Genomic DNA, 14,839 nt, shown 5'->3' on the forward strand with positions numbered 1-14,839 from the left:
ACAAAAAAAGAAAAAAGTTTGGCCAGCATGGTGGTGCTCACCTGTATACCTGTACTTGGAAGACTGAGACAGAAGGATCACAGGTTTAAGGCAAGCTTCATCAAGTAGTAAGATGCTCATCAACCTAGCAAGACCCTGTTTCCAGTAAGAAATAAAATCGGGCTGGTAGTATAGCTCAAAGATAGAATGCCTCTGGGTTCAATCCCCAGTACCACAAATACTACTAGTAGTGATAATTATGTTCTCCCTTTATTAATTAAATTTGTGTGTATAGTACTGGGGATTGAATCCTGAGGCATTCTACCGCCAAGCTCTACCCTCATGCCTTTTATCATTTCAAAACAGTCTGAACCAGGCGTGGTGGCACACGCTTGTAATCCTAGCGTTCGGGAAGCTGAGAACAGGAGATCGAGGTTTGCGGACAGCCTCAACTACTTAGTGAGAACCTGTTTAAAAAAACAGAATAAAAAAATAGGGCAGGGGGTGTAGCTCGCAGGTTGAATGCCCCTGGGTTCCATCCTCAGATGCAAAACAAAAAACAAAACAAAAAAAAAATTAAGGCCTATGTTGCTGAGGCTGCTTTCAAACAGACACGCAGAGCCAGGCCAGTTTCCCTCTTCTCTGAAGGTATAAGCAAAAAAGAATACCACATATGCAAATGACCACTCCCAAATCTGTAGTTTGGGCCTGCCTGTAATCCCAGTAGTGGGAGGCTGAGACAGGACTGCAGTTGCAGGCCAGCCTCAACAACTTAGACACTGTGTCAAAATAAAAATAAAACAAGGCTGGGGTGTTTCCCAGAGGGTACTGGATTCAGTCCCCAGTACCACCCAAAAAAAAGGTTGGCCTGGTGAAACATTTACTGGAACTAGGAGAAGAAAGGTGTTAGGACTGGGAAATAAACTCAGAAAGAACCTGAGTTGTAGAGCAAATTTCTGAAAAGAAAAAGGGACACTCCATTTTTACTGAATAACCACATGTAAGGAATTCAAGGAGGATGAGTCCTCACATGAAGACCTAGATATGATCTGTAATGGTAATCTTGTGTCAAGTTGACAGGTGTTCTTGGATACATTTAAACTGATGAACGGAGAGTAAGAGACTGCCCTCTATACTGTGGGTAGGCTTCACCCAATAAGTAGGAGGCCTAAATAGACACACACACACACACACACACACACACACACACACACACACGTCCGCAGCACACTGCCTTCACACTGGAACCATGCCATGTGCTCTCCTGAGTCTCCAGGATGCGGCAAACTGCGGCCGGGCTCTCCTGAGTCTTGAGAACGCCAGCAGACACTGGCCCTGCCAAGCTCCGTAACTGCAGGAACTGCACTCTCACAACAAATATTTATGTACATCTTTGTGTGGACACACACACACACACACCTATACAAACACATATCCTATTGGTCTGTTTCTCTGGAAAGCCTAACTATATCATCAGAGGTTCCAAAATCTACTTGGGGGGTGTAAGGGAGATAAAGTTCACAGAATATATTTATTCTTTCACCCAAACATGTTTAAAGTATTTATTGAGCATCCACTAAGATGGACTATTTAGAGAACTAGGAATATATAACAGGGAACAATATGGTCATAGTCTCATAATTTTTTTTTTTTGGTGTGTGGTATTGGGATTGAACCCAGGGGCATTCTACCTCCCAACTACACGCCCAACCCTACTTAGTGAGGCCCTTTGCAACTTAGTGAGACCCTGTTTCAAAATAAAGAGTAAAAAATAGGGCAGGGGGTGTAGCTCGGTGGTCGAATGCCCCTGGGTTCCATTCCCAGACCCACCAAAAAAAAAAAAAAAGTTTTAACTATTTTCTTATTTCTTAGTTGAGATCTCAAAAAGTTGACTCTAAATTAATTGTGAGAAGTTAAGCCAGGCTTGGTGGCAAATGGTTGGGAGGCTGAGACAGGAGGATCCCAGGTTCACAGCCAGCCTCAGCAACTTAGTGAGGCCCTCCAGAACCTAATGAGACCCTGTTTCAAAATAAGTAAAATAGGGCTGGGTGTACAACTCAGAAGTAGAATAACCCTGGGTTGAGCCAGCCATGGTGCTGCACGCTTCTTCTTCTTTTTTTTTTTTTTTTTTTTGGTGGTACTGGGGGTGAAACCCAGGGGCTTTCTACCTCCGAGCTATACTCCCAGACCCATTCTATATTTAATTGGAAACAGGGTCTCAGTAAATTGCTGAGAGCCTCACTAAGTAGCTGAGGCTGGCTTCGTGATCCTCCTGTCAGCCTCCCAAGCGCGAGGAATACAAGCGTGCGCCACCACGCCCGGCTGGTGCACACTTCTGATTCCAGTACTTGTGAGGCTGAGACAGGGGGATCCAGACTCAGCTACTAAGGCCCTCCACAACTTAGTGCGACCCTGTTTCAAAATAAAGAATAAAACAGGGCCAGAGGTGTAATGAAATAAGTAAACTAATTGTGAGAAGTTATTAGGTGGACTGACCTAATTACACTTTTTTTTTTTTGGTGGTAGTGGGGTTCCTGGAAGCCCTTCTACCTCTGGGCTACACTCCCAGACCTATTTTTTATATTTTTTATTTGGAAACAGGGTCTCTTAAGCCAGCGCGATCCTCCTGTCTCCGCCTCCCAAGTGCGGGGGATTACAAGCGTGCAGCATGCCACCACGCCCAGCTACACAGACTTTTTAAATCTAGACCTAGAGAACAAAGAAATAAGAGATTCTGGAGTCAGAAGTAAGCTCCGGCCAGAAAACACTCACACGGCCTCTGGGGGGGCCTGTGCAAGAGCAGCCTAGAGCCGTATCCCCGGTTAGGCCCAGAAAGGAGCACAAGGTCATGACTCCCGTCCTTCCTCGAGCACCAGTAGACTGAGCTCCAGACAACCAAGACTCGCCCGCTCCTCGAGAGGAAGAAGCGCTCGGCAGGGCTGTCGGCTACGGCAGAGGGGCTGACCCTCCCGGCCAGGCGCACCCTGCACCCCGCAACAGCGATCCGATCCCCTGCCGCCGTCCCGACAGCTCCTCGCTAGATGCACAGCGCCCGGCGCGAACGTCCTGCCGGGAACTGTAGTTTCCGGCCTCGACCTTCAGGGCTGGACACCACCACGCGCCCAACGGCGCCCGGCCGCCAGCCCCGGCCCCGGCCCCCGCGGCGCGCCGCTGGCCAGGCCGTGCGCCCCCGCCGCCGCCGCCCGCCCCGGCCCCCGGGCCGGCCTCCTCCCGCGCGCTCCGAGACCCGCGCTCACCTGGGCGGCGGCGCTCACGCCGGATAACTGACAAGCCCGCAGCATCCCGGTCGAGGGGACGGCGCGGCCAGACGACGCGGGAGCGGCTGCGGAGGTGCGGGTGAAGCAGGGCGTGCGTGCGTGCGTGCGTGACCCCGTCCGCGCCGCCGCAGGAAGCCGCCCCGCCGCTGCGCATGCGCACGCCCGCTCGCCCCGCCCCGCCGCGGAAGGGCGGGTTCTCCTTCCGGGTCGCGCCGCGCGCCCAGTAGGCGGCGGGGAGTGGGGTTAGTAGGTGAGCGGGCGGGGCAGTGTCTCGAGTTCGGGCTTGAACCGCCTGCGGAAGCGGACAGGTGCGACTCTTAGAATTGGAGGAAGGAAGCCTCTCCTCGGGCTCTGTCCGCTGGGAATTTCGTAGGAGGAATTCGATGTGCCCAAGCTACGTAGACAATGGAGGCGTCTAGGTTTGCGCGTTTGTCTCTTCAAGGGTGAGCCTCCTTACGACCGCGGGGCGGTGGCGCATCTTCACGGCGACAGAGCAGGGATGGGAACCCAAATGCTTCTCCTTCCAGACTGAAACACGCTGCTTTTTTGTTTTTTCAAGACCCTTTTGGCCGCAGTCTTTGGCCAGCGTTGGAAAACAAGGAAGCCAGTGCACAAACACTCTCCAAGCTATTCCACGGTGCTTATAATCAAAATATAACTTGTACAGCCCGGCGCTTGGGAGGCTGAGACAGGATCTCAGATGAGAGACCATCCTTAGCAACTTGTTGAGACCCTGTTTCAAAATAAATAATAAGCCAGGTGTGGTGGCTCACGCCAGTAAATCCTATATTTGGGAGGCTGATACAGAAGGATCGCAAGTTCCAGGCCAGCCTCATCAACCTAGTAATACCCCGTTTCAAGAAAAGTAAACTAGGGCTGGGGTTGTAGCTCAGATAGAATGCCCTCTGGGTTCAATCCTTAATACCAAACGTAAAAACTAAAAAATAAAACTAAGAGGTAGGCCTGGGAGTGTAGCTCAAGAGATAAAATGCTCCTGTGTTCAATCTCTAGTACTATACACACACACACCTTATATCCTTAGGATACTTACATTCATTTGATTATAGTTCTCTTGCAATTTTTTACAAAATGTTTTCTTAATACTGCTAGTTTTTCATCCACTTATACTAATATCTCCCAGTGTGGGGAAAATAACAAGTATTACTATAAAATAATGAAAGAGCAAGAAGAAATTATTACGATTATGTTGTGTACTTTTGTGTGTGTACTACTGGGGATTGAACCCAGAGGTTCAATCAGACATAGAACCCAGAGGCATTCTATGACCTATTACCCCCCACAGCCTTAATTTTTACTTTTTATTTTGAAACAGAGTCTCACTAAGTAATGGAGGCCTCACTGAGTTGCTGAGGCTCGATGCAAGCCTGGGATCCTCCAGTCTGTTTCCCCAGTACTGGGATTACAAGCATGCCCCACCACGCCCAGCTACAGAGTGCACTTTAAACAGCTCGATGAGGTTTCAATCACATGCCCAAAAACTTTTCGAGAAGCCAGATGCTGTGGCATAATCCCAGGAGTTAGGGGCAGCCTGGGCAACACAGAAAGACCCTGTCTCAAAAAGCAAAACCAAAAGGAGCCAGGCTATGCTTGTTTCCCCCAGGAAATACTTTGGAGGCAGAGACAGGATCCAAGATTCGAGGCCAACCTTAATTTTGCAAGACCCTGTTTCAAAATTTAAAAAAAAGAAAAATAAGGTTGGGTGTAGCTCTGAGATAGAATGCCCCGGGTTCCATCCCCAGTAACACAAGTAAACAAGTAAAAATAGCTCGGAGGTAGAATGATCCTGGGTTCAATCCCCAGTACCACAAGAAAAAAATAGCCAGCCTACTCGGCACCTATCAGTGTCCTCCGCGCGGTGGTTACTGCGGGCCAAGGACGCCCGGCGCCTGCGCAGTGGAGCCGCCCTGAAGGTCGCGCCGGCCACGCCCCCTCCCGGGCCCGCCCACCGCTTTCCCGGCGGCCCTTGCGCTGCGGCTGGGTCATGGCCGCCTCCGTCTTCGCGGGCGCCCTGAGAGCGGCCGCAGGTGGGAGCGATGTTCGGGAGCTGGTGGGACGTCGCGGGCGTTTAGTTGGGCCGCCGACAGGGCAGGCAGAGCCGCGGCGCGAGCCCTGCCGCGCCCCGGTGCCCCAGCACCATCCGGGAGACGCAGAGCGGGCGAGGACCGCGCAGCTGCCGCCTTCCTGCTTGAGAGCCCAGGCCGCCCTCGAGACCCGTGTGTGCATGCTTGGGGGGGGGGGGGGATTGCACTCTACCTTCGAGCTGCACCCCCAGCCCGATTTTATTTCTCATTTGGAAACGGACTCATTAGGTTGATGAGCGTCTCACTACTTGCTGAGGCTGTTGTCGAACCTACGATCCTCCTGTCTCAGCCCCCTCAGTACTGGGATCACGAGTGTGAGCCACCATGCTGTCTCGATGAATTACTTTTAAACGTATACATGCATATTTTGGAGGGTCGCATTGCGTGTATGTGCTGCTCTACCTTTACAGGACTCCTGCGGCCCCTGAATAGCTTGGCATCTTCAGCCTATCGAAACCGCCCCAAGAATGCCTACCTTAGTTCTGCCCTGTGCCCTGGCCCTTGGAGTCATATTCAAGCACCAGCTGTTTCCTCTGCTCCCAGACTTGTCACATCTGTCAGAAACCTGACATGTGGGCAGCCTGCAACGACCCTTAACAGGTAGAGTATGTTTCAGTAAACAGAATTTCTAAAATACTTATGCTCGGTCTGGGGATGTAGCTCAGTGGCAGAGCACTTCCCTAGCATGTCCACGACCCTGGGTTCCGTCCCCAGCACCACAAAATACCACAAAAAGTTAATTAATGTTTCGTATCTTCAAGCTCTCCTAGAAGCAGGTGATATTCTTTGCCTAGCTGCTGTTTATTATACAGACTTTGCCTGGGCACGTGGAGCAGTAACATATACATACCTAGATGCAGACAGCAGTGACTATCAAACGGCCTTCTTGGCTTCTTGTGATGCTGGAGATTGAGCCCAGGGGCCTTTTACCGCCAACCTGCAACCCAGCCCTGTTTGTAGGGAGGTGGCTACTACAGATTGAACCTAAGGGCATTCTTGTTTGTGCAGGAGCTTGAACCTGGGGGCTACCTGCAAATCCGCAGTCCTCCAACCCAGAGGCATTCTACCTCCCAGCTGCACCCCCAGCCCTATTTTATTTTTTATTTTGAAATGGGGTCTCATTAGGTTGTGGAGGGCCTTGCTAAGTTGCTAAGGCTAGCCACAAACCTGCAATCCTCCTGTTTCGGCCTCCCAAATACTAGGATTACAGTTTGTGCCACCATGCCTGGCAACCCCCAGCTTTTTCATTTTTTGTTTTGAAATAGGATCAAAGTAGGAAATGGGATCTCAGTTGCTGAGAGTCCTGCTATGTTGCTGAGGCTGGACTTGAACCTAAGATCCTTCTCTTTCAGCCTCCCAAGTATCGGGATTACAAGTGTGTGCCAGTGCGCCTGGCTAGCCTCCCTCACTTTTAAGTACTGTGTAGAAATAGATTTTATCTTTTAGTCAATCTGATTGCTGGTTAAATTTTTAAAAAGACATTTTAGAGCAGCCCCCTTGCTTCCTGATGTCCTGAAGCTGCCAGTGAGAACTCTGACTTACTGTAGTACACGAAAAGGCAAGAGAAAGACTGTGAAAGCCGTCGTCTATCGGTTTCTTCGACTTCATTCAGGCCTGTGGCTGAGGAGAAAGGTGAGTGTACGTGGGTGGGTGGTGGGTTCTGGAGGTTGAATCCAGAGGCATTCTGCCTCCGAGCTACATCCCGGCCTTTTTTTAATTTTTTGTTTCAAAACAAGATTTCACTAGGCTGCTGAGCGTCACTACATTATTGAGGCTGTCCTTGAACCTGCGACCCTCCTGTCTCAGCATCTCAAGGACTAGGATTACAAGCATAAGCCACCATGCCAAGCTTCTTTTTTATTTTGTAGAGCTTTGTTGGGTTTTAGTACTGCAGTTGAACCCAGGGGCGTTCTACCTCTGAGCTGTACAACAGCTCTGCCCCTGTTCATTTTTATTTTGACACAGGCGCTTCCTGAATTGCCGAGGCTCTCACTAAGTTTCTGAGTCTGGCGTCAAAGCTGCGATCCTCCTGAGTCAGCCTCTCAAATCCAGAGATTACAAGTGTGCACCACCACACAGGCTAAACTGTCTCAATATTTTTTTCAGCTACACATGCTTTTTCTACCCACTCCCCATTACGTTTCCAGAAAGTCTTTTTTTGTTTCCATTGAGCCTGCAAACCCTGAGCTTTAAAGCTAGCATGTTGTTTCTTGTGTAATAGGATTTTAAAATGTATTCGTAATATCTCACAGGCTGGTTATAAAAAAAAGTTATGGAAAAAGACGAAGGCGAGAAAAAGACGCTTGCGGGAATTTGTCTTCTGCAATAAAACCCAGAGCAAACTCCTGGATAAAATGACCACGTCTTTCTGGAAGAGGCGGAACTGGTATGTGGATGATCCTTATCAGAAGTATCACGACCGGACGAATCTGCGGGTGTAAAGCCGAGGCTGAAGTCCCGGCCACCGAACGCGCATCTTGTGTTTATGACGGCTTCGCGAAAACGAATAAGTATAAACGCTGATGCAGATGGTCCTAACTGGAGTGTAAGCATACGGTGCCAACAGTAAGCTTGTGAAAGTTTATAACTGAATGGATTAAACACCTCCAGATTTGACCAGAGAACTAGAATCTTAAAATTGTGCATTATTTTTAGCAAATGGCATTGGCTTCGCTTGTTCCGTTTGGCATATTTAATGGCAGGGAACCTCAAGTGAAACACGTAAGACTCAAAAGCCAAGTTAGCTCAAGAGGTGTGACGTTATCTTAAAGACGCATGCGGCCACGGGCTCCTGGAATCCTGGGGCTTGGGAGGTGGAGACAGGAGGGAAGCAAGTTCGAGGTCAGCCGCAGCATTTATCTTTGGGGGTATGGAGGCTCATCATCAAAACCGGCTGTTTATACTTTCTCTTTGTGTGTGTGTGTGGTACTAGAGATGGAACCCAGGGGCATTCTGCCTCGGAGCTACACCCCGAGCCCTATAATGTTTTGTTTTGTTATTTATTTATTTATTGTGATACTGGGGGTGGAAGCCAGGAGGATTCTACTTCTGAGCTACACCCCCAGCCCTATTTTTTATTCTTTATTTTGGAACAGGGTCTCGCTGAGTTGCAAAGGAGGCTGTCTTCGAACTGCGATCCTCCTGTCTCCGCCTCCCAAGCGCAGGGATTACAAGTGCAAGCGCGCCACCACGCCGGGCGATGTGTAATTTAGAAAGTATGTGGATGGCTGGGCGCGGTGGCGCACACACTTGTAATCCCAGGACTTGGAAGGCTGAGGCGGGAGGGTCGCAGGTTTGCAGCCAGCCTTGGTTACTTAGTGAGATCCTGTTTTTAAATAAAGAATGAAAGCCCGGCGTGGTGGGGCACGCTTGTAATTCCCGGTGCTTGGGAGGCGGGACAGGAGGATCCGCAGGTTCAAAGCCAGCCGCACTGGCTTAAAAGACCCTGTTTCAAAAATATAAAATAGGTCTGGGAGTGTAGCCCAGAGGTAGAAGGGCTTCCAGGAACCCCAGTACCACCAAAAATTAAATAAATAAATAATGAAAAATAGGGCTGGGGGTGCGTTCCAGTGCTGCAAGCAAATAAATAAACAAACAAATAAAAACAAAATAGGTCTAGGAATATTGTTCAGAGATAGGATACCCCTGGATTCAATGCCCGGCACCACAGAAAAGAAAAGAAAGAATGAATGTGGACGGTTTAGTGTAGTAGATGTATAATTTCTTGAACACCTATTTTCCCAGGATATTCTCTACCATTGACTACATAAGCGGAGCGTGGTGGTGCACACCTGTAATCCAAGTACTTGGGAGGCTGAGACAGGAGGACTGCAGGTGTAAGGACAGCCTCGGCAAGTAGGGAGACTCATCAACCTAGCGAGACCCTGTTTCCACATAAAAAATAAAATTGAGCTGGGGGTGTACCTCAAAGGTAGAATGCCTCTGGATTCAATCCCTAGTACCACACAAAAACATTTAATTGAAAAAATAGAACCGGCGTGGTGGTGCATGCTTATAATCCCCGTGCTTGGGCGGCTGAGACAGGAGGATCGCGTAGGTTCGAAGCCAGCCTCAGCTGATTTAAGAGACCCTGTTTCCAAATAAAATATAAAATAGGTCTGAGAGTGTAGCCCGGAGGTAGAAGGCACCTGGGTTCCATCCCCAGTACCACCCAAAAAAAATTTTTTTTTGAATACAAAATACAAGTGACTGGAATCTAGCACTAATTACTAAATAATTTATAACAGTACCAGTGTAGCTTTTTATTTTCAGTGCTAGGAATCAAATACCTGTGTGTGTGTGTGTGTACGTGTGTACACATATGTGTATGTGTTTTACTGAGGATTGAACCCAGGGGTACTCTATCTCAAGCTACACTCCCATCCATATTTTTTATTCTTTAATTTGAAACAGGGTCTCATTATGTAGCTGAGTCTGCCACAAACCTGCAACCCAGCTGTCTTCAGCCTCCCAAATACTGGGTTTACAAGCATGCGCCATCACAGAGTCCGGCTTTTTCTATTTTATTTATTTTGAAATGGTCTCACTAAGTTGCTGAGGCTGGTGGTGAACCTGCAGCCCTCCTGTCTTAGCCTCCCAAGTACTGGGATTACAAGTGTGTGCCACCGTGCCTTACATGATAACTGGTTTTCTATTTTTTTTTTTTTTTTTTTTGGTGGTACTAGGGTTCCTGGAAGCCCTTCTACCTCCAGGATACACTCCCACGGGCCACACTCCCAGACCTATTTTTTAACTTTTTTATGTGGAAACAGAGTCTCTTAAGCCAGCGCGGCTGGCTCCGAACCAGCGCGATCCTCCTGTCTCCGCCTCCCGAGCGCGGGGATGACAAGCGTGCGCCACCACACCCGGTATGGTAACTGGTTTTCAAATCATATATATCCCTTGCTTTTTCTTCCTCCTGATGGTCATGCAGTAGGCAGGGACCAGATCTCCAGGTCAGTAGCAGCGGTTGGCTACGCATCTTCTAATCTTTGCTAACCCCGCCTCCCCTCGTAGTGCGCACACTGGAGACTGAGCGCCTCTGAGCTGCCGCAGCCCTTTTTCTGTTTTGATACAGGGCTCCCTAAATTGCCCAGGCTTAGAACTGGCAACCCTCCTGCCTCAGCCGCCCAGGTCACTGGGAGTATGGAAATGCATGTGCCGTGGTGCCGGGCCCTTCCACATTTGGGGGAGGGAGTACAGGAGATTAAACCCAAAGGCATAATCTCTGAGCTATACCCACAGCCCTTTTGTTGTCTTGAAACAGAGTCTCACTAAATTGCTGAGGCTGGTCTTGAATTTGCAATCTTCCTGTCTCAGCCTCCCAAGAATTGGGATTACAAGCGTGCCCCAGCCACCATGCCTGGCTCCCTTCCACTTACTTTATATTTATTTATTTATTTATTTATTTATTTATTTATTTATTTATTTATTTTGGTGCTGGGGTAGAACCCAGGAACATTATCTCCAAGCTACACTCCCAGCCCAATTTTATTCTTTTATTTTAAAACAGGATCTCACTAAGTTGCAGAAGGCCTCACTGAGTTGCCGAGGCTGGCTGGAACCTGCATCCTCCTCCCTCAGCCTCCCAAGTACTGAGATCACAAGCGTGCGCCACTAGGCCCGACTCCATCCCACATTTTTTAGGAAATATTTTTTCCTTTTCTCATAAGCCCAACATTCAAAGATGTTTTTAAAAGAAAAACATTAAGACTTTATTCAAGATTATATCAGGCATTATAACAAAACAACAGAACTTCAGCCTTTGGAATACTGTAATTATACATCCCTTGGATACACGGTCCAGTACACTATTTAGTTACAGATTGTTCTCTGGGACTTCGGGGGCGAGCGAGGGGAGGTGTGCAGTCACCATCGGACGCCAGCAGTCTGCGTGCGCTGTCAGAGGCGGCGGCGCGCCTTTGCACCTCGGACCCCGCGGAGGTGACGCCCTAGGGAGGCTCGGCGCCAGCACTCGGCTCAGCTCTAAGGCCAGCGCAGGGAGCAGGCCACTCACGGCCAGGAGGGATTATGACTGAGCTTCCGCGGCCCACCCCAGAATGAGGACAGCTGCTCAGAGGCAGGTAACTAAGGAACAACACGGAAGTCACAGGCTCGCAAACTAGTGTTTTGTAAACCGCCTGTCTCTAAGCCAGCAAGGGCAGAACGTTCATTTATATCCTCTAGTCCAGACGACACGGCACTCTGCGTAAACGATAGACATGGTCACACTTGACATCAGTCCATACACAACACGGCCCGGGAGGAAGTAAACACATTTGCCAAAAATACGGCAGCTGCTCTCACTGTACAGTGTGTGTCTTGGAGGGACCAGCTCCCTGTCAATACTTGAAGGAACGAGACTTACTTTAAGACAGCAGTTTGGATACCCTTTTTATTTATTTTTAGTTCTTTGTGGTACTGGGAAATCAACCCAAGGGCATGCTACTCCTGAGCTACAACCCCAGCCCAATTTTATTTTTATTTTGAAACAAGGTCTCACTCAGTTGCCAAGGCTGGCTGATCCTCCTGCCTCTGCCTCCTGAGTACTGGGATTACAGGTGTGTTATCACACCTGGTGCATACCCTTTTAGCCTTGAATAGGAATAACTATATCTGAGTAGAGTGTTTCAAACTTTTTTGGCATAGTTAGTGCAAACTAGATAGCCTGGTCTTGTAAGAACTTCTCATTGAAAAATCGTGAAAGTCTAATAGGATTTTAAGCTCCATTGCTAAAGGCATTTATTATTTTGGCAGAAAAAAAAAACTTGCAAACAGCTGCTTCACTTAAACTTATTTCTGATTATTCTGGGGTATGCCCAACTATCAGATAAATACTTTTGTGTGTGTGTGATCCTGGGAATTGAACTCAGTGACTTCCACCACTGAGCTCTACCCCCAGACTTTTTTTTATTGTTATATTTTGAACAGGTTAGCTCACTAAATTACCACGTGCTGGCCTTGAACCTGCTGTCCTCCTGTCTCAATTTCCCAAATACTGAGATGACAGGTGCACACCAGCACTCCTAGATGAGAGACACATTTTAAATAGTCTACTTTTTATCTGTGGAACTCTTCAGTGAGCTTCAAGAGAACAGATTCTGTCTCCCCTAAGAGGCTTAGGTGCTGGTGGGTGTGGGGCACAGTTGATGGACAGATAGCCTCTGTCCTCTTGGCCATGAAACTACTTTTATGTTTATTTCTCTAAATCCTTTTGTAGATTTCAGAGTCACCTTCAGAGGGACTATGGAAAGAAGGGATTTTGATAATGTTTATCTTGACCGAAACCCTTCATGGGATACTGAGGCCACTACGCGCGCGCGTGCGTGTGTGTGTGTGTGTGTGTGTGTGTGTAATGTTACTATGGTTGAACCCACGGGCATTCTACACCCCCAGCCCTCTTTATTTTTTATTTTGAAGGAGGGTCTAAGTTTCTGAGGGCCTCATAAAGTTTCTGAGGCTAACCTCAAACCTCTGATCCTCTTGTCTCAGCCTCCCAAGGACTGGATGATAGGTGCACGTCACCACCCCCAGATTATGAAACTGTTTTACTTGGCCCTTTGTGTAGATGGTTGTCAGCGAGCTCCGTGCGGAGTATAACACTACTTCTCTAGTCTTTGGAACATATCTACGAACGAACAAACAATCCAAATACTCTGAGTAGCTGGCCCGTGACCACTGCATGCATTACACGGAAAGAAAACGCCAGCTCTAAGCACCATACCTAGTCCTACGCGAGGCGAGGCCCTCGGGGAGGGGCGGCCACCTCAGCCTTCCATGGCACCTAAACCAAATGTTCCCAAACTGTCAAGCAGGGAGTCCCCTCGCTGGGTGCATGGGTCACCTACAAAGCAAGCGTGGCTTGTTTGAGACCTCCATTCCGACCCAGTGCCGGGGAGGAAGAGAGCCACGCTGCTCAGACCCAAGCATCGCGCGCCGTCCACAAAGCGCTCAGCCCCGCGGCCTCCCCAGAGCCCGCCGTCACACGGGGCTCGTGTGCATCGAAGCGAATCTAAGAGCACGGTCCTAGTGTGTGCGCGTGCCGTTTGCTTTTGTTAGTGTTCTCTACAACAAGCAGGCTCCTCTACCTGGGGACATCGGCTGCAGCGCGGGTCACTAGGAAGAGGGAAAAGTCATCGGCCGAGCAGTTTCGAAATGTTCAGAGTTCTAGCAGCGCTGCATGGCTCCATACCCAAGTTTTGCGAAGGGCCCAGCTCCTGACCGCAAGCCCTAGGAGGAGATGCGCCCCGTGACCCTCCCTCATCAGGACGCCTGCCGCACCTGCGCTAAAATAGGTCTCTTCGCCCCAGATTTCTCCGGTGTGTAAAGTCCACTACTAGCTTAAGAACACGAACCATCTTCCTGCAGGAAAAATGGATACTTTACTGGAGTTGGGTTTGGAAGCTTTATAAGCGTATCGGAGACACTGTCTAGGATCAAAAGAAGATTTTTTTATACATCTATTTTTGCAGTTTTCTCATCAGAACCTCTGGCAGCCCTTGCAAGTTCATTAAGCCAAAAGCTATAAATATGTACACAACAGTCCAAGTAGTAGTACCAAGAACAACGAAAAAAAAAAAAAGGTTTTAAAAAAATTGTTTGCATTTACAGGACTAAAAACTAAGTATTGCAACAGATAAATTACAAATGTACACGGCAGCAGCACAGGGGTAATCACGTTTCTAAAGACGCTCTGCTGTCTGGAGATGCGGTGGCAGGAACTTATTAACCTTGGGACACAGAAAGGTCACCCCACGGCCACCTTTCCCTTTAGCCTCACACAAAGAAAGGGGGAAACAGAAAGCAATTCTTGAAGGTGGAGGGGGCGCGGAGGCGCCACACACCGGCCTGCGGGCTTGTTGGTGACTCGCTCTTTAAGGCAGAGAAGAGACGCTCCGAGGGCCCCGCTGGTCTTCTCACTCACGTGGTTTCAGTGGCCGAGGATGAGGTACTTTTCTTCCTGAAGCGAGATCGAAGGAGTCTAGGCGGTGCCTGGTGGGGAAGCAGAAAAGAGGTCATCCCTCCACACACCAGCTGGAGGCAGGCAGCCAGTGACTGGCGCCACGCCCAGGGTGCAGGCAGCCAGCAGACTGGGGTCTCCGCTCAGTGTCCACAGCACCCACAGACCCCATGAAGCCCCGCCTGGGAGAGCAGAGCAGAATGACACCTCCCCCTGCTTTTCTGCCTTGGGAACAATGCTCTCTTATTGAACCCAGGGGCGTTCTACTCTGAGCTACACTCCCAATCTTCTATTTACTTATTTATTTATTTATTTATTTATTTTGTGTGGGGGGGGGGTCTGGAGATGGAATCCAGGGGCATTCGACCTCCAAGCTACACCCCCCCGCCCTATTTCTTATTCTTTATTTTGAAACAGGGTCTTCACTAAGTAGCTGAGGCTGGCCACGAACCATGATCCTCCTGTCTCCGCCTCCCAAATGCTGGGATTACAAGTGTGTGCCACCACACCGGGCTTTATTT

General features: G+C 49.1%; 3 protein-coding genes across 22 annotated transcripts in view; 1 reads left to right on the top strand and 2 right to left on the bottom strand.

Moving 5' to 3' along the window:
- Positions 1–3,281, bottom strand: part of IMMT (inner membrane mitochondrial protein) — a gene marked incomplete at both ends in the record, with an annotated part of 35,659 nt that extends 32,378 nt beyond the window's left edge. For all 18 annotated transcript variants that reach the window (XM_080711969.1, XM_080711982.1, XM_080711976.1 and 15 more), the window contains one exon: positions 3,237–3,281. In XM_080711969.1, coding sequence (XP_080568095.1) covers positions 3,237–3,281 — 45 coding nt within the window. The remainder of the gene's footprint in view (positions 1–3,236) is intronic.
- A 1,978-nt stretch (positions 3,282–5,259) lies between these two features.
- MRPL35 (mitochondrial ribosomal protein L35) lies at positions 5,260–7,968 on the top strand (the record flags this gene model as incomplete). Its single annotated transcript, XM_080712096.1, has 4 exons — positions 5,260–5,302; positions 5,770–5,959; positions 6,847–6,991; positions 7,612–7,968. 4 exons carry the CDS (start codon positions 5,260–5,262, stop codon positions 7,798–7,800), a joined length of 567 nt encoding a protein of 188 aa, XP_080568222.1. The 3' UTR covers positions 7,801–7,968.
- Positions 7,969–14,278: 6,310 nt separating this feature from the next.
- REEP1 (receptor accessory protein 1) overlaps positions 14,279–14,839 on the bottom strand; it is a gene marked incomplete at both ends in the record, with an annotated part of 65,226 nt that continues 64,665 nt past the window's right edge. For all 3 annotated transcript variants that reach the window (XM_080711094.1, XM_080711093.1, XM_080711092.1), the window contains one exon: positions 14,279–14,350. In XM_080711094.1, coding sequence (XP_080567220.1) covers positions 14,279–14,350 — 72 coding nt within the window. The remainder of the gene's footprint in view (positions 14,351–14,839) is intronic.

This window comes from Muscardinus avellanarius, assembly GCF_963383645.1.
Source record: "Muscardinus avellanarius genome assembly, chromosome: 15".
Taxonomy (NCBI): Eukaryota; Metazoa; Chordata; class Mammalia; order Rodentia; family Gliridae; genus Muscardinus; species Muscardinus avellanarius.